This window comes from Apiospora hydei, assembly GCF_038363865.1.
Source record: "Apiospora hydei strain CBS 114990 chromosome Unknown utg000004l_segment0_segment0, whole genome shotgun sequence".
Lineage (NCBI taxonomy): Eukaryota > Fungi > Ascomycota > Sordariomycetes > Amphisphaeriales > Apiosporaceae > Apiospora > Apiospora hydei.
In genome coordinates, this window is record NW_027117363.1 from 6,536,510 (window position 1) to 6,554,163 (window position 17,654).

Genomic DNA, 17,654 nt, shown 5'->3' on the forward strand with positions numbered 1-17,654 from the left:
AGCGACCCAATGCAGTTTGTATGCCAGCGAAGGAGATATAGCCGTCTTCTCGCGGCAAGTTTCTGCGTCCCGTTCAATTCCCAAGGCATTGTCGCCTAGAGAGGGAAATACTTCTTCAGCCCATCATAGACCATGAAGATGAATGCTGAACTCGGTGCAGAGCGGAGCACCGTGATACCACAACCACGGTACATTCCACGCAGACCATGCTGGTGCCATAAAGCTCGACCCTCCTGCATGAACGTCTTCTTCACAGCAGTTCCCCCGACGGCAGTTGTTTGCATGCGCGACTTGATGGTGTCTGCTGGAAAGAAAAGAAAGTTGTAGGACATGCCCGCCGAGGCACCAGCAATGGCTTGCTGCCAAAGGGGCAATGATTCCGTGCGCAGCACGTCCTTCTCTGCCTGTGTTTTGATTCCACGCTCATTCAGCACATAGAAGAGTTTGGTGGTCGTCTCCTTGGAGCCAAACCATGCGGCACACCCACCAGCCTCGCGCAGGAAGGTGCCCATCTGCCCATGCCAAAAGCCCCTAAACCCATCATGCTTGTATACATCCTTTATGACGGATAACACGCCTGGGGGCTGTTGTCTGATACCGCCAGTAGACGGGGCTGGGACTTGGATCTTGCATTTCACCAGCTCAATAGGCGTCAACACGAATGATGTGAAGGTCCCAGAGAAAGCCCCGGTAAACCATAATGCAGGCAATGGTAGGACTGTGTCCCTAGCATATAACCCGCTGGCATATACAGTCTCTCTCCCCAAGCGCTCGAAGAAGAACAAGCTGCTTGTCTCGGCGGCAGCTCCGACCAAAGGCGCACTTATGCCTCGATAAAGGCCCAAGAAACCATCCGCCCGAATGGATTGCCGAAAACAATCCAACGGACCGTGGTACCGTAATGGAAGATGATCCGGCTGAGACTGTAGCCGAACCTTGACAGTATCAAAAGGGTACTCTATATATTTTCCAATAACGCCGGCAGCCTGCGATATGGTAAGCACCTGTTTAATCACACAAGGAGTATATGCGACGTACCGAGCCGTAAACAATGTCTTCGATAGCCTCCATGCCGGCCTTTCTCTTTTCGCCCGCGGAGTGCGTAGCTTGTGACTGAGAGGCTGCGCTCTGTGTTACGTAGTCTGTAGAAGTGGCCATGGCGAACGTAAAGTGCTGCTAAGCTCCTGACGATGGCGTCTAACAACGAGTAGCACCTGTGTGGTATATGTAGGCACCGAGCTCCGCGGGAGGAGACAAGGTTTGGCGATGGTGCAGCCAACAGCAGTCTTGGCTTTCAGCAGTTATATAGCGATAATCAAAGACAGCCGAAGGTTTCCTTAAATCATAACGTCAGAACAGAGCTGCTGCTGGCGCGGTTTGATTTTTTCTTCCTTGGAGGAACTGGGGGCGGCTGCGCCAGGGTGTTGTTGGGTTGGGACCCTGCCTATGCTATCAGCTTCCAACCTGCTATGTCGGATCGTTGTCACCGCTGGGCGGGGTGCGTTCGAATGGGGCCGTCGCTTGCCAGGTTCATGTCGGGTGGCCGGAGAAGAAGCGGGAATATGCAATGCTGTGCAATTACACTTCCATCTTCCTGAGAAGACGGGAAAGAGAGGCGCTGATGTTGGAGCAGTGCGGGAATTAGATGGCCTGGTCGCTGATCTCCTGGGAAATTTCTCGTGAGCTATCACCAATCGATAGGCGATAGACCCGTTGGGGATACTCAGTTGGGTTTGGTGTGATGGGGGTGGGAATCTTGGTTGAGGTTTGTGACGCGCCTGGTCTGCTTGTCTGCCCAGTAGCCTGCCCTGGCAAAACGCTTCTTAGTGGGGGTGGGGTTAGAGCCTAGAGGGGCTGCTATACCCAAACCCAAATAGAGGGGTCGATTTTTTGAATGCCTACGGAGTACAGTTCGTTCACTTCCTCCAGCTTTTCACGAGTTTTAGCAGAGGGAGCCAGCTGGAGATACCCTTCCTGATATTTGATTTCAGTTTTATATACGCTTGATGTTCCCCTGGTGAACTGCAGCTTCCGAGAGCGCGAAGGTTATTGTTCGGGTTGCCCCACGCACGAGCTTCACTGTATGTTGAAGTGCCGGAATTTTATTCTGACTAGGCGCATGATCCCATCTTATCTCACAAAGTTCTGCCCTATCTGAGCGAGTGTCAGAAACCACCGCCATGGCGAAGGACAAGAAAGGGGCCAAAGCCGAGAACAAGAAGGCAAAGCTTGCTGAGAAGAAACAAAAGCAGGAAAAGAAGGCCCAGAAGAAGGAAAAAGTCAAGAATGCCAAGGTCGAGGGCAGCGACGCCGAAGATGTTGATCTGGAAGCGGTGCTTGAGCAGTACAGAAAGGAGCAGGAGCAGTTCCTGAAGGTCACGGAAACCGTTTCCGAGGTGCCCCCCAAGCCACGCTCGTCTGCCACTCTGTTAGCTTCCCCTTCGAATAGCAACCAACTGCTACTGTTTGGCGGGGAGAACTACAATGGCGCTGTAGCCCACTTCTATAATGACCTGAACATCTATTATACCGACAAAGACGAGTGGCATCATGTCTCGTCCCCGAATGCCCCTCTGCCGCGTTCCGGCCATGCGTGGTGCCGTGGAGGAAACCAGAGTAACTCCGTCTTCCTCTTTGGTGGGGAGTTCAGTAGTCCCAAGCAGGGCACCTTCTACCACTATAATGACTTCTGGAGACTGGAGCCCAGCAGCCGCGAATGGGAGAAGGTAGAGACGAAGGGAAAGTCGCCGCCTGCTAGGAGCGGTCACCGAATGACTTACTATAAGAATTACATCATTCTCTTCGGAGGTAAGTCAAGGTCGTGCCACAAGGAATTCCTCCAGCCCCTAACATTTGGTGCTAGGATTCCAAGATACGTCGAATCAGACCAAGTATATGAGCGATCTTTGGCTATACGACACACAGGTAAGTACACATAGGAAAGAGTATTGGACAAAATACTGACTATATCCTTAGAACTTCGTCTGGTTCAACCCAACTCTGCCCCCTGCACAGCTGAAGCCGGATGCAAGATCGTCCTTTACTTTCCTGCCACACGAGCAAGGTGCTGTGCTGTACGGTGGATACTCCCGTGTGAAAGCAACTGTCGCGGTAAACAAGGCCGGCAAGGGCACAGCTCAGGGCCAGAGAAATATCCTCAAGCCAATGATTCACCAAGACTGCTTCTTCCTGCGGATCACACAGCCTCCGGCAGATGCCAATCCTGGAACGCCTCCGACTGTCCGATGGGAAAAGCGCAAGAAGCCAGCGAACACTCCGGCCCCGGCAAGGGCTGGCACGACCATGACCTACCACAAAGGCCGTGGCCTTATGTTCGGTGGTGTACACGATGTTGAGCAAAGCGAGGAGGGAATCGACAGCGAGTTCTTCAATCAGCTGTTTGCCTGGAACGTTGACCGCAACCGTTTCTTCCCCCTGGGACTTCGGAAGCCTCGAGTGCAGAAGAAGAATGCAAATGCCGACCAACGCGTTGGCAGACGTGGTCGAGCTCAAGCTAACGAAGAGGAGTTGCTGAAGAATCTGGCAGCACTCCAAGCAGGGTCATCTGTCGAGAATGCGGACCAGATGGAAATCGAAGTAGGCAAAGCCGAAGATGCAGACGAGCCTGACAAGCCAGTGCGCGAGATGCCCGTGTCGATGGAACTTCCTCACCCCAGATTCAATGCCCAATTAGCTGTGCAGGATGACGTATTGTACATTTATGGCGGCACATTCGAAAAGGGAGACCGCGAATTCACGTTTGATGATCTATATGCCATTGATTTGGGCAAGATGGACGGCTGCAAGGAGGTGTTCAACCGAGAGGTCGAGAACTGGGTGGTACGTATTACTCCAAGACTCGTTGTAGACTACTTGCTAACATGTCGACTCCAGGGATCTGATGATGAGGATGACGAGGAAGATGACGAGGACGACGAGGACGAGGAAGATGACGAGGAAGACGAGTATGGTGATTATGAAATGGTCGACGAGATACGATCCCCGAGCAAGCGTGACAAGAAGCACAAGAAGCAGGCAGACGAGCAGTCGACGGCCGACTCAGAGTCTACCTCGGAAGCGACCACGACGTCGGCGGATGACGAAACCGAAACGGACACTACTGCAACGTCAGTGGACGACGGCCTGCCTCACCCTAGGCCGTTTGAATCGAGGAGGGAGTTCTTCCAGCGCACGTCGAATGAGTGGCAAGAGCTTCTCATGACCAGTCTGCGATGGAAAGGCATCCAGCCTGAAACTCTGGCTATCAAGGAGATCAAGGCGAAGGCATTCGAGATGAGCGAGGAGAAGTGGTGGGATTGCCGAGAAGAGATCACAGCCCTCGAAGACGAACAGGAGGCCGCAGGTATCGGCGAGGTTGTGTCGCTTGCGGATAGGGGCGAGGGCACTGCGGGCCCTGGCGCAGCTGGCAGAAGACGCTGATGAATACCCGATCGCTGCGATATATCTCTGTAGAGGAATACATATACCATCCAGTGCACAATGACAAAGCTCGCCCAGGCGATTGGAAACTTACTCAAATTTCTCTCGCAGGGATTGATATTAATGAGTTACATAAAGAGGTTACCTGGGTTATGCTTGTGTAGTTTTTGGGTGGCAAAATGCCCAGTAAACGACTTCGGAACTTGAAGTGCGGCCCGGCCCGCTAACTTTGGGACGCCCAGGCAACCTTCTGTTTAATCAACGTCCGTCTGTCAGAGTGCGTCACCATCACAACGCGCAAATCATCGGCATAAATGAAGGATCACTGTACTACGGATATCTATCTTGTCTTACTAGTAGTCTGAATGCCACATTCTTGTCAGCCTTTGCGCTGTATGCGGTAACTTGGCCATCATGCCTCTTGGCATCCAGCGCATCAACGCGAAAAAGTCGCAACCGAACTCACATGTCGTCTTCATCAAGCCGTTGAAGGGCCCGGACGAGTCGGTCGCCCAGGACTTCCTAGAGCGGATCGCGGCGCAATGCCTCCCGATCATGAAGAAGCACCACCTCTCGGTCATGTCGCTGGAGGAGTACGAACCGAACCGGGAGTTCGTCGGGCGCAACTTCAACGCCGGCGAAGTCATACAGCTGGTGCTCAAGTCGCCGTCTACGGGGCGCTGGCTGCCCTTCCACTACGTGCAGATGGTGATGATGCACGAGCTGGCGCACTGCAAGCAGATGAACCACTCCAAGGCCTTCTGGGCGGTCCGGAACAGCTACGCGGACGAGATGCGGACGCTGTGGTCCAACGGCTACACGGGAGAGGGTCTCTGGGGACGGGGCGCGTCCCTCAAAACCGGCGAGTTTGAGAACAATGCAGTCTTGCCTGGCGAGGGGCTGCCGGAACACCTCTGTGGAGGAACCTACCGCTCACGAAGGCGGAAGCGCAAGCCGAAGGCCCAGCTGTCTTACCAAGAGAGAAAGCAGAGGCGGATACTCAAGAAGTTTGGCGCAAACGGCGTGGCACTGGGCGAAGACGACGAGGTCAAGGCCGAACTCGAAAAGGGCAAGCGCACGGCATCGAAACCCCGCGTGGCTGGCAGCAAAAGGGGTCGCGAGCTGAGGGCTGCCGCTGCCCTCGCCCGATTCGACCAGCAGAAGAAGACTGAGGAGGAGCCAAAGGTGAAGAAGGAAGAAGACGTCATAGACCTGGACGACGACGACGAGACTAGCAGCGGCAATGGATCAGAAACGGCAAGTGACAGCGAGGACGATGTACCAGCAGATACCGATGTCAACGGGCACCAGATCCTGGACCGCAAGGGCCACCGTATGGTGAAGGTGTGCGAGGATGAGAACCCAGACGCGCACGACGCCCAGCAGGAATTACGAGAGCTGCAGCAGTCTTCGATGGGACCGGCCCCAAAGGTCCATGCTGCTCCGACTACGACCAAAGCCACCACTACCACGACCAAGAACCCTACTGCTAATGTTACCAAGAGCACACCTGACGGGTCCGTCGGGAAGGCTGCGGAGTTGGGAGACGGCAGATTGCCCAATGTAACGGCACGCAGCGAAAAGAGCAAGCCGGTTGCGCTCCATAGCCCAGCCGCTCCCCGGGAGAAGTCGGGGGCCTGCCCTATGTGCTCGTTCGAGAATGGCCCAGGCTCCATAACGTGCAACATTTGCTCTCATGTCTTGGATCCGCGGAAAGACCCAAGTGCTTGGAAGTGCTCAGATGCGCGTTGCAAAGACAGCCAGTACCTCAACGCCGGAGATAGCTCCCTGTGTGGAGTATGCGGTGAGAGAAAGCCAGCATGACGGGCTCATATTCGACTTGTTATAGCCTTATAGGGATGGATAACGTAATAGGATCGTGGCTTCTCCCCTATCTTCGCTCCATCTCAGCTGTCGATTACCCGCTGTTTGGCAGGTATTGTAGATACCAGAGGGCAGTGCAACTTGTTCGTGTTAGTTAGCACACTTACCCCCAATATGGACATGGAGCCTACGATATGTGTGTCAATTAGATTCTTTGATATCTACCAGATCCTTTGTGTAGGCGGGGGTCGTGGTCTCCGCAGCTGACACAGCCTCTCGGAGTGCAATATATTTACACAGCCCCGAACGTTTGGGAGCTGCCAGAATGGTCGTGAGGTATTTCGAGGTCTTCCCATATTCGAAACTGTTAATCGGGCTCGAGTATAGCATGTCTTTTTGTTTGGGTTATTGCAGCAATCAACTAGGTAAGCCCTACAAGCCGCGACAGTTGACTCTCGCCGGGTTTCCGGGAAGGGCACATTTATGTACATAATACAGACATGTGCAGTTTCGTTTCGGTAAGATCTGCATCTGGTTTCAAACTACGAGATCCATATGCAGCTCTGAGGGAAGAAATATGCATGCTTTTAGAGTACAGCGCACCCTGCTCCAAGCGTTCAAGCAAGTCGCGGGTCTGTCGGACAGGTTCGAGCAGGGGAGGACCGGGTAAAGCACACTTGCGCAGTTCCCCGCTGTAAGAACGTTGACTTTCGCTTCACTTCAGGGTGCGCGCGCTCTCTCTCTCTCTCTCTCTCCACTGTTTCCCCCTTATAACGAGGAGCCTAGCTTCCAGCTTCCGCTTGCCGCAGAGACAAATCGGGTTCAAGTCTGGTTGAAATGGGAAAGGAAAGGGCCAAAAAGCTTGAGTTGCAACGGTTCCTGTTTCAGGACCTGGCATCCCTGCCCTGCCAAGCGGATGAGTGAAGCTCCAACCACCAAAAACTGGGGAATCTGGTCTAGTGGTAAATGGCATCAACTGATTGGGACGAACAACACGCACACCAACAACACCAACACCACCAACCAGGTCAAACCTAAAAGGCCCTTACATCCAATCCAATGCGATCACCCGCGAGTGGCAGCGGCGGCAGCTGCTCATCCTCCCCCTGATCCCCTGGTCCCCTGGTCCCCGGGGCGCAATCCTGGTTCTCGGTCTTGGAGCCTTGTCCTGGCAGATCAACTCACATCCGGCAAGTAGGCCGAACCCAGCATGCAAGTATAATGGCACAACCAAATACTGCGAAGTTAGGTAAGTAGGTAAGTAGGCACTGGTAGTGCATCAACCTCAATCTCCCGGATCATATTGAGCAGATATTCGCAGTTGGCTAGCAATTGAAGAACTACATAATAGGTGGCATCTTTTGTAAGTAAACAGGCAGTTGTGTCCTAGCGCGGGTGCCATTCACGGCAGCTGGATGGAGTTGGAGTTGGGCTGGTTGGTTTGGGAAGGCGCTCTCTCGATCTGAGACGTCTGCATACCTCCGTGTATCCAGACTTTTCCTGTCCAAACGCTGGCCTTGGCTTTCTGCAAGGTATGTACGTTCAAAGTGACTGCGACTCTGTGTTATGGTTATTCTTCGCACCCCCGCAAGTGCGGCTCCTCTCGCTTCACGCTCGTCTTTGATAAAGGCTGTGGAAGTCCAGGCTAGACTTGTACCTCTCTTTTCCGTTCTCTTCTTTCCCTATCGCCAAGCCAATTTTGATCATCTATACCCGGTCGATCTGTGATCGTTACGTTTTTCCTTCTTTCTCTTCAGACGAACGACCACGTTCCTTTGCAACACCCTGCTCGACGCAGCTGATTCATTCACTTTTCCCTGGTGGTCAATTTCCTTTCAATTTCCTATTCACCGCCGTCTTTCGTTTCCCGGCAGAAAACGAACCATTCCTGTTTCATCCCATCTTCACCTGAAATCCAAATCACCTCATCCCTCGAGACCTCTTCCCAACACGCAACATGCTGTCGTCCGGCGTCTTCATCCTCTTGCTGGCCGGTATGGCCGCTGCCGGTCCCGTCTGGCCCAGATATACCGTTGGCCCGGAGCACTTGGAGGTCTTGCAGATGCGAGCATCCACCAGCGTCAACCCTGCCGCCGTTGTCGACACGAAATGCCTGAACTCCAAAGTGTAAGTCACATCCCTGTTGGTTGGCCCAACCAACTGATGGCTCCACACCACATGGGACGCCAGTGACTAATATTACTTGCAGCAACATCGCCTTCCACGACGAGAACGTGGCTCAGCTGGGCATCTGCGGAGGCATTGCAGGCAAGATCCAAAAGTGTGGCGGCGCTCCCGCAAGCACAGTAGGCCAATCCGGCACGGCCAAGTTCACAGTCAACACGGCGACGAGCGGAGGCACCATCAACGTCTCCAAGGGACGCTGGGAACAGTGCATTCGTGCCGCCCGTGCAGTCTGCCCCACGGGCAGCATGTCGGCCACGTGTGCTGGCGGTGCCTCCAACGGCGATATCAAGTTCACCCTGGACAACCCTTAAGGGAGAAGCATCAGGCACTTAGGTGGATTTGGACTTGCTTGATGTTTTCAGGCAAGTCGGTTGGCAGGCGCTACACTTTGAAAGGGAAATGTACATATGACGACGGGGTGTTTGAAATTGTATGATACCAAGGAGACCTAGGAAGGAATACTGGGCTTAGCATCTCAGCACAGACTGAGGGGGAAGGGGGACGTTTACCGGTTAGATGATCCAATGGCAATTTATATTTTGGTGCCAAACCACATGAGCCTGCGAAATCAAGGCGGGATCTCTCCAGGACACGAAATGATCGTCGATCTACACTACGCGTCGAAGGAGACATTCCATCAAATGACGTCGTGGCCAAGACGGAGCGTCCAGGCCATACTTTCATGCCTTATAGATTTGCCGGTGCCGATGTGAGTTATGGCCATCCCCTTCTTGAGGCTCAATACGGAGGGGGTCAGACACCCGCTGCTTGCCCTCTTTGGTACCGAGGCTCACGGGGACGATCTCGACCATAGCTGGGAGTTGGTCCGGCCTTGCCCACATAATGCCCCTGGAACCGTCGGCTGAGCTTCTGGGGCTTCCGTTGACACTGACAGGTATTCTGGGCCGTATATCATTTCAACGGCTCCAGCCAGCTTCCCTTCCTATAGCACAGCCAACCTGTTAATTCTTGGGGTATCAGAATACATGCGATGCTCGTCTTAGATGCCAATTACCGAAAGCCAGGCCAAGTTGCGTCGGAATTAGAACCATAACTCCATGAAACAGCAACGCACGTCACTACCAACGCTAACCATGGACATGCACCTAACCCGTATTAAGCCACCTTCGCTCGAACCAAATCGCTAAAGCCCGTATCTCGTAACACACTCCTCGCGGTGCGTGTCCAGGCAGTCCAGTGCGCACACCCTCGTCCCGCACTTGATGCATTTGACGCGGCCCCAGTACCCGCAAACCTCGCAGAAGACGCGCACGGGGTACTTGCGGTCCTCAGCGCCCCAGCCCGCGCGCGCCTCGAGGTAGGTCAGGGGCGGTGCCGCGAGCAGGGCCTTGAGCTCCTCGTCAGTGGGCATGGGCGGCACGCGCGACACGAGCAGCGGGTCGTCATCTCGGGGGTGTGGCGCTGGGAGCGGGCCTCTGTAGGGTGACAGGATCGTGCTGCCGCCCTCGCCGCCCGCCTGCTGCTCGCCGCCGGATCCGACGTCGGGGGCGTCGGTCATCTCGACGTCATCTTGTTTCGTTTGCTGCTGCTGCTGCTGCTTGGCTGATGAGGCTCCTCCACGCGAGTTGGGCGTCTCAGACTTCTTGTGCTGCTGTGCGTTGCCCTTCCTCCCGCTCAGGGCTGCTGCTGCCGCCGCCGCTGCAGACCGCGATGACGAGGTGCCGCCGCCGCCCGTGGCGGGCGTCGCGGTACCGCCTGTATTGGCGGTGCTGCCGCCTTCCTTGAGTGCGAGCCAGTCGTCCAGGTGGTTGGCGAAAGTCTTCTGCGACTGCAGGATCTTGCGCACGTTGGGCGTGTGCTTGGCGGCCGCGTCTCGGCCACTGCCCTTGGGCTTGGCCGGGATGGGGATGGACACGTCACGCGGGTTGTCGCGGTCGAGGACCTCGAGCTCCTTGCGGACCTTGGCCTCCTGCCGCGCGCTCAGGTCCGCGTAGCTCAGGCTGGGCCCGCCGGCGGCGCTGCGGGCGGCGCGCTTGCGGTTCTTGCTGTTCTTGCCCTGCTGGTGGGAGAGGCTTGGGGGGCCCGTGTCGGGCACGTAGGCCCAGCCCGGCGCATTGGTGGTTTTAGCACCGGCAACCTCGATCACTCCGAAGTTGTTCATGGTTCGGGCTGGGATTGGAGGCGGTAATGAATGTGGTAGTGGTAGTGGTGGTGGTATGTGAGTGATGGCGTACCAGGTGGGTTAGGTCATGTGGGTTGCGAGATTGCTGCGGCTGGCTGGTGGCTTGTCGTTAGGCGCTGCTCAGCACGTGGCGTGGGGTTTGGCAGGCAAGCAGCCAGCTACAGTAGCCCGTAGCTACAGTTGGTACTACATGTAGGTTAGCCTGGCGCTCGGTACAATGATGCAGATGCAGATGCAGATGCAATGGAAGCTTTCTCGCGAGTCAGCCACGGCCTGTATTTTGCTCTGCAGCCAGTCATTCGTCTAACAGGCTGTTTACCCTGCTTTGAAACAAACATCTACATCATGCAGGTTACGAATGTGCGTAGATCAATTATTGGACCTCGTGGTTAACGGTTTTTTCTTCTTCCAACGATTTACATTGGGTACAGGGTGCCTGTGTCAGAGCCGGCTTAGTGATCTGCTCTTCCGACCCATCCTCAATGATAACATCTGGGGCGACATGACTCGAGCAAGGCGGCCGGTCCATCAGCTTGGGTTCTGGGGAGCAGAGGTGATGGGCCTTTTTCTGGACGGACCCAACCCGACGAGCAGCAGCATGACATTGAACTCTAGTGCACCCGTCCTGCTCGGGAGAATCGACACGGAAGAATTAAAGAAGCTGCAAGTAAAAATGCAAAGGCCCGGGAGACCATATTATTTTTGGAACAGGCCGACTACAGGCAAATTCGCAATGACCGAACTGGGACCAGGTTGCCGGGTCCTCATGTCCTGTACTAACATTGAACTTCACCCGCTCGCTCTCATCCCACTTTTTTACCAAGACATCCCAAGAAAAGAAAAGGCGCCTTACCAGGGTTCACTCACACGGTTGAATGAGCGAACAATGTGGCCTGCTCCCTCGGGTCCGACGTTGGCTCTCTCCATGACCTGCCCAGCGCTTCGACCTACCCGGCCGCGGCGACCCAGGCAAGACACCCGAGACAGGATGAAGAAACCAACCGCACGAGAGGACCTATTATTAAGGTTCCCAGGGAGATGCAGATGAAGACAGCAGCATACGGGTGTCAAATATTGCATACTATTGGCGAGCATCGTGCGTGCATCTTACGTAGTGCCCAGTCCATGAGCAGATCAATCTGCTTTTGCGTATTGCGAGAGGGCTCGAGACCCCCGAGCAAAAGATCAAAAAGCAAAGAATGGGAAAAAAGAAGGCCCAGGGAACAGCCAGCTTGCTTCTTTGGAAGCCGGGCCCCAGGAGTGTGACCTGCAACGACAGAGACAGCATGCGCTGATGCGCTTGTTTCAGTCTCGCTCAGGAGCTGGGCAGAGCCACTGAAGTTTCAATCGGGAACGGGTATGCGGCGAATCTGGTCGGGGGGCCACTGCTCGCCGGCTCTACCAGCCTACTGTACCAGGCTGGGTTTACAACCCACTATCAAATTATCGATCGACATTGGATTATGCCACACCTTTCTCCTACCATTACGGCTAATGGCCGGCCATTGCGACTGGAGCTCTAACTCGCCCCGGTGGAAGAGAGAGAAAGAGAGAGAGAGAGGCACAGCGGAGGATACCAACCAGGCAACGGAAGAAAAAAAATGAAGCCGTTCAGCCGTTGCAACCGCCGGGACTAGGCTCCACCGTTCTCGGAATGAAAAAGGCACTTTGGCCTCATGTGGGCGCCAGCCAAAAAAGAAAGAGAAAAAAAAGAGAGAGACGGCGGGAAAATATTCCTACACGACACGACGTTGGACCCGAAGGAAAGGAGTCGAGCAACTACTACTACAGTATACGAATTTTACCCCATCTGGGCTGCCACCAACAAGGCTGCTAACGGGCAAAAGTGGCATGGGAGGCTAATGATGAATTATGTGCCTCGCATGGGCTCCTGAGCTTTGGCCCCATCCAAGCGGAGGATATATTCAACATCCTGGCCCTCACGTGGATGACTTCATTTACGCAACACCATGACAGCTCCGGCACATCCCAGACAGAGACCTCGCCCGTCACTTCTTTCTTTGCTTCTTCTTGCCTGCCTTTCCTTCTTTTAATTCTCCAAGACGATATATATGCAGGTGTTTCCCTTGTTTCAGATCCGAGGTTCGTCAAGGCCTCTCTCACCAGAAACCCAATAGGCCAGGTAAAACAATCCGGAGATTACTCCAGTTCGATGGCAACCCCCTGCATATTATACTGGGCTACATAGTGAAAAACGATGAGGATACTGTTTTCATCATAGGAGTGGCCTGCCTTTTCGCCATTCACCAGGGAGGGACCCGGCCAGCCTAGCTCGGCGTGTCTTGCACGATGCTACCTCAACACCCCGGATAGCCGTTTTCAGCCTCTCTCCACTCCCACTCCCACTGCCCAGCACCGAGATAGCAGGGAGACAAGGGGGGAGGACGACCGAACCAAACTGCTAGACAAAACTGTGGGCTTGATATAGACCGTGCGGCTATATCCGCCTAGCCAGAATGATACATTCGGGAGGATCACCAAGGGCAATCACCCCATGAGGCAAGGACCTGCAAAATCACTTTCGAGACTGGCAGAACTGAATCGGATTTCATGGCTTCTTTTGATCTTAGCCCCTGAGGAACACCCCAAGCGAAGCAAAGACTTGCGCCATCTTTACCATGTGTGGCCATGTGTGGTACCGCCCCGGCATATGTGTGTGATTATTATATCCATGGGCCTGGGTGTCAACTTCTGATAGAGAAAGTTGGGTCACGAGAGCCATGTTCTACCTCTGTACCTTGCCTTCCTTGCCATCATATTAGGAAGCACTTCCCTCGCACCTCAGCTAGGGGGGAAACGTCCTATCAAACGCATCAGTCGGTTCGTCGTTTATGAACGACGTTACAGAACTCCACCTTCAGCGTCAACCCGCACTCAACCCGCAGCCGCATCGCAGTAAACATCGATCGCCCAACCCGCCCATCTGTTCCTAATAAGACCCTTTGGCCCCGTCGCTGCTTTGGCTTCCGGATTCGACCTTTGCTTCCTAGGCCAGGAGCTTCACTCGAGTCTTGACCGAATACCCTAATAACTTCTAGAAGTCTTTTTTATCCTCTCCTCCCCCACGTTACCAAGCCGGATCTTGGGTGTTGTCAGTTCTCGTTGCTGTGCTCCTACCTACCTACATACTCTATTGTAATCATGTCGTCCGACACTTTCAGCTACTCGACCATCAACTTTGGTGAGCCGGAGCCGCTAGCAAACAAGAAGTCGACCATCCTGGCCGTCGTGATCACGTTTATGGTACGAGACCCCGCGGCTTGCTTGCAAACCCCGTGTTATCGCAAGAACAGTATCAAACAAAACCGGGCTCCTCTTTCTAACCGCCGTGGCAGTTTTTCTCCTGGACTTGTGTATCCAGTCGGTTATGGGTTCGATTCAAGATCATCCGGGACCCGGGCTGGGATGACTTCTGTGTCGTGATGTACTTGGTATGTGATCAACAAAAACCTCGGGAAATGGAGACGCCGCAGGCAAACAGCTCAGAGACTAACACGGTGGATGTGTACAGCTTACCACTACGTCTGGGAGTATCTCGTTGCTTGTCGGTAAGTGCCATATCTTGATACACATTAGAGAAAGAGAGTATCGTGGCTTACACTCTCCCAGGCACAGAATATGGGCTCGGCAAACACTTTCTTACGATCCCGCTCGAGGATAAGATAACATGGTCTAAGGTCAGTGTGATAGTAGCTGCGCCGGGTTCGAGATCGATGACTGACAAGCAACCCCAGACTTTCTATGTGGCGAACGCCGCCTATTGCACATCTACGGCGTTCATCAAACTTGCACTGCTGCTTCAATACCTTCGCGTTTACCCGAAGGGCTCTCTCATGCACCGGGCATGCATGGCGACTGTGGGATTGACCGCTCTCTGGGGCTTGGTGTATTCCTTCATCTCTTGGTTTCCGTGTTTCCCTGTAAGTACAAAGCACCCTGCCGCCATCTCTACATCGACGGTCCACGATCCAGATATATCAGTACACACAGACGCTAATCATGGCTACACAATAGGTCAACCATGTCTGGGAGCTGAAGCCGGACGCGAAGTGCTATGGTTATGGATCGTCGAGACCGTCCGAGTTCTCGGCTACATACGAAAGCCATACAGCGATTAACATGATTCTGGACGTCATCGTGCTGATCATCCCTATGCCGCTGCTCTTCAAGGAAGGCACTGGGACCGCACAGCGCCTCAGAATCGGTGCCTTGCTGTTCATGGGTAACATGTACGTCTCACACAAACTCCGTCTCCGTCACATGAATATTCTAGGCACACAACAAGTATCGTTGATGTTGAACATTGTACTAACGCGAATCTCACTTACAGCGTCATTGCTCTCGCAATCTGGCGCCTTCAGACCATTCTCGAACACAAGGCCGCCACGGTGCCAACGCGCGACCCGACCTGGTACGGCCCCATCACGATGCTGCTCGCCGTGCTCGAGGTGGACGCCGCGGCCGTGTGCGCGAGCGTGCCCATCTTCTGGCCCGTGCTGAGCAACAAGCTCGGCGGCATCTTCGTGACGCAGGAGATCGAGATCCGCCGCGAGACGCGCTTCTTCCAGATGGACGACGAGGAGTCCGGGATGGGCGGCCAACGCGTCAGCCACGGCCCCGTCGTCATGTCTACTGGAGGCGCCGGCCGGGGAAGCCAGCCCCACAGCCGGACCGGCAGCGAGGTCGAGCTGAAGCAGCACGAGAGCGACTCGAAGCAGCCGTCGAGCTACACGGAGTCCTACTCGATGAAGTCCATGGACCCGCTCGCGCTCCCGCCCCTGGAAGAGCCGCCGCTGAATTCGCACGAGGCCACGGTCCAGGCGCCGAGCCGGAAGAATGGCTGGAAGCGGATATAAATTAATAATAACCTGTGTTTTGGCTTTGGAAGAAGAAGAAAAAGACAAAGGACTTGATACGCATACCAGATGTGCTTTTTTCTCTATGGCGCAGACGGACGAATGAGCAGGTGGGATGAAGATAACGATCACACTTGATTTTGCATTTGCGTACTGCTGCCCGCACTGTTTTGTATTAGTACTCGATACCCTATATAGTATTAGCTTTATTTTGTTTTCATAATTCACCGTGCCGGTCAAGTTCGTTAACCAGCCTACGTGACGTCCCGCTGCAAATCACTTGAAATTCACACGGCCGCCTTATATCGCCTTACAACAACTAAGCGATTCAGCAGCATATGTTCAATAGGAAAGTAACAGTGTTTCAAGCTCGTTCATGATTAACTCTTGGCGGACCGTACTAGAAAGAATAAAAGCCCCTCTGACTTACATTGGCTGTTGAGCCTCCTCCCCGCGCTTCTGCAACTCCACATCGGCGGCGATGTAGTCTCGCACATGGACCAGGCAGGCCACCCGCCGGGAATACTCGACCGCGAGGTCGGTCAGCTCCTGCCGGATCTCCTCCGCGTCCGCCGCGCGCTCCTCGTCCGTCTTGTCCGGCTGCTGCTGCGCCATCTCCGTCTCCCACGCGAGGTCCATGGCCCGGGTGTGGTACCACAGGCGCTCGAAGGCCATGAGCCAGTCAAAGTACAGCTTGGGCACCTTGAGCAGCGGCTGCTTCCCGTACATCCGCACCACCTTCTGGCGCTGCCGTAGGGCCAGCAGCTCCTCCTCGTGCCATTGCTTGTACTCGGCCCGCTGCGCCGGCCCGAGACGGCGATGGCCAGGTGGGTGATGTCGTCCATGTCGCAGGCGTAGGCTAGCTCGGCCCGACTGATTCGCTCACCGTGGCGCAGGTGGTGCTGGTAGATAGTAGGAGCCGTGGTCGTGGTAGCCTCGTCGTTGTCGTCGTTGCTGTCGTCTTTATCGCCGTCGTTGTCGCCGCTGTCGTCTTTATCCTCGACCTCGGACTCTGGCTCGGGCTGCTCCCGGTAGACGGTCATCCGACGGCCGCTCGCACGCTGGACAGCTATGATGGCTGCGGACGGGCTGGGCCGGTCGCGCTGGCAGTAGTAGAACGTGCCCTTCTCCGTTTCCTCCTTCTGGTCCAGCGTCTGCCATAGGTCGTAGTCGCTGAGGTCCGTTCCGTCGTTGGGGTCGAGGAGAACACGCAGCGAGGTCTGGTTCTTGCTGACGGCCTCGAGAAGTTGCGAGAACTGTTTTTTCCGATCAGGCAGGGTGTCGAGGAGGTCGTTTACCTGGCTGCATACGTTGCAGGGCAGGCAGACGGGCAGCGGGCTGGCCGGGAGAGAGTCGGTCCAATGAGGGATAGAAGAGGCGGTGCAGGCGCCAGGTTGACCGCAGGCGTGCCCGTAGAAGTGGGTTGTCTTTTTGCAGTAGGGGCATAACTTCGGGGCACTCACTTTCCACCACGTGGTGATGCATTCGGGATGGTAGACGTGTTTGCATCCGAAGGCAACGAGCTCTGGGAGCAAGGACTCCTCGTGGCAGATGAGACAAGTCTCTCTGGGCAAGGGCAGACCATGTCCCCGAGTAATAGCGTTGTCCGGCATTGTCGTCGTATCTCCGGAGGGCATTGATTCTTGGGTAGGGGAGTTGTCTGACATGGTTATCGTGTCTTCAGGCAACAGTGAACTCTCGGTTTGCGCCCATTGAGTTTACCGGATGTAATCCAAGCAGATATTAACGTAAATTCACAAGTGCTGTTGCGGATTGGGTTTGCCGGAGAAGTAAGAAAGCGGATGGCAGCCTGTAGACACTTCCACTGTCGAGTGACAAAGGGTGGCTCAAACGACTTCCCAACTCGAGTTCTCCCGAGCGTGTCAGGGTAAGAATGCAGTGAAAAGTATGAGGTCTGGGTGCGAATATAGAGAAAATCTAGTAATTCTGCTCTGCAGAGTTTATCTGTGGTCTTGATTGGGGTGGGTAAAAAGTTGAACGTTCCATCCCATGTCCAGAGTGTAAATCAATCTGAATCCCACTCGCCCCCTTAGATTTGAGGTGTTTGTTTATTTCTTTCAGTCAGGCAGACCTCGTCGACGATGAGGGGTGATCAAGTGAGGGGCGACGACGACTAAGCGAGAGGCGAGGGGTAGTTAATTGCCTGACTGACTGCGTTCCGG

The 17,654-nt window shown here is 54.7% G+C and overlaps 7 protein-coding genes across 7 annotated transcripts; 4 read left to right on the forward strand and 3 right to left on the reverse strand.

The window, feature by feature from the left end:
- Window positions 1-95: 95 nt before the first annotated feature.
- PG997_004581 (uncharacterized protein) lies at window positions 96-1,158 on the reverse strand (the record flags this gene model as incomplete). The annotated part of the gene is made up of 2 exons (XM_066808896.1): window positions 96-986; window positions 1,039-1,158. The coding sequence occupies 2 exons, from the start codon at window positions 1,156-1,158 to the stop codon at window positions 96-98; spliced, it is 1,011 nt and encodes a 336-aa protein (XP_066672514.1).
- A 1,022-nt stretch (window positions 1,159-2,180) lies between these two features.
- Window positions 2,181-4,440, forward strand: PG997_004582 (uncharacterized protein; the record flags this gene model as incomplete). The annotated part of the gene is made up of 4 exons (XM_066808897.1): window positions 2,181-2,808; window positions 2,864-2,925; window positions 2,977-3,840; window positions 3,895-4,440. The coding sequence occupies 4 exons, from the start codon at window positions 2,181-2,183 to the stop codon at window positions 4,438-4,440; spliced, it is 2,100 nt and encodes a 699-aa protein (XP_066672515.1).
- A 414-nt stretch (window positions 4,441-4,854) lies between these two features.
- PG997_004583 (wlm domain containing protein) lies at window positions 4,855-6,264 on the forward strand (the record flags this gene model as incomplete). Its single annotated transcript, XM_066808898.1, has 1 exon — window positions 4,855-6,264. The coding sequence occupies one exon, from the start codon at window positions 4,855-4,857 to the stop codon at window positions 6,262-6,264; it is 1,410 nt and encodes a 469-aa protein (XP_066672516.1).
- A 1,957-nt stretch (window positions 6,265-8,221) lies between these two features.
- Window positions 8,222-8,762, forward strand: PG997_004584 (uncharacterized protein; the record flags this gene model as incomplete). The annotated part of the gene is made up of 2 exons (XM_066808899.1): window positions 8,222-8,391; window positions 8,474-8,762. The coding sequence occupies 2 exons, from the start codon at window positions 8,222-8,224 to the stop codon at window positions 8,760-8,762; spliced, it is 459 nt and encodes a 152-aa protein (XP_066672517.1).
- An 833-nt stretch (window positions 8,763-9,595) lies between these two features.
- PG997_004585 (uncharacterized protein) lies at window positions 9,596-10,573 on the reverse strand (the record flags this gene model as incomplete). Its single annotated transcript, XM_066808900.1, has 1 exon — window positions 9,596-10,573. The coding sequence occupies one exon, from the start codon at window positions 10,571-10,573 to the stop codon at window positions 9,596-9,598; it is 978 nt and encodes a 325-aa protein (XP_066672518.1).
- Window positions 10,574-13,756: 3,183 nt separating this feature from the next.
- Window positions 13,757-15,471, forward strand: PG997_004586 (uncharacterized protein; the record flags this gene model as incomplete). The annotated part of the gene is made up of 6 exons (XM_066808901.1): window positions 13,757-13,858; window positions 13,951-14,163; window positions 14,194-14,292; window positions 14,350-14,535; window positions 14,630-14,844; window positions 14,946-15,471. 6 exons carry the CDS (start codon window positions 13,757-13,759, stop codon window positions 15,469-15,471), a joined length of 1,341 nt encoding a protein of 446 aa, XP_066672519.1.
- A 426-nt stretch (window positions 15,472-15,897) lies between these two features.
- PG997_004587 (uncharacterized protein) lies at window positions 15,898-17,084 on the reverse strand (the record flags this gene model as incomplete). Its single annotated transcript, XM_066808902.1, has 2 exons — window positions 15,898-16,218; window positions 16,287-17,084. 2 exons carry the CDS (start codon window positions 17,082-17,084, stop codon window positions 15,898-15,900), a joined length of 1,119 nt encoding a protein of 372 aa, XP_066672520.1.
- Between the last annotated feature and the right edge of the window lie 570 nt (window positions 17,085-17,654).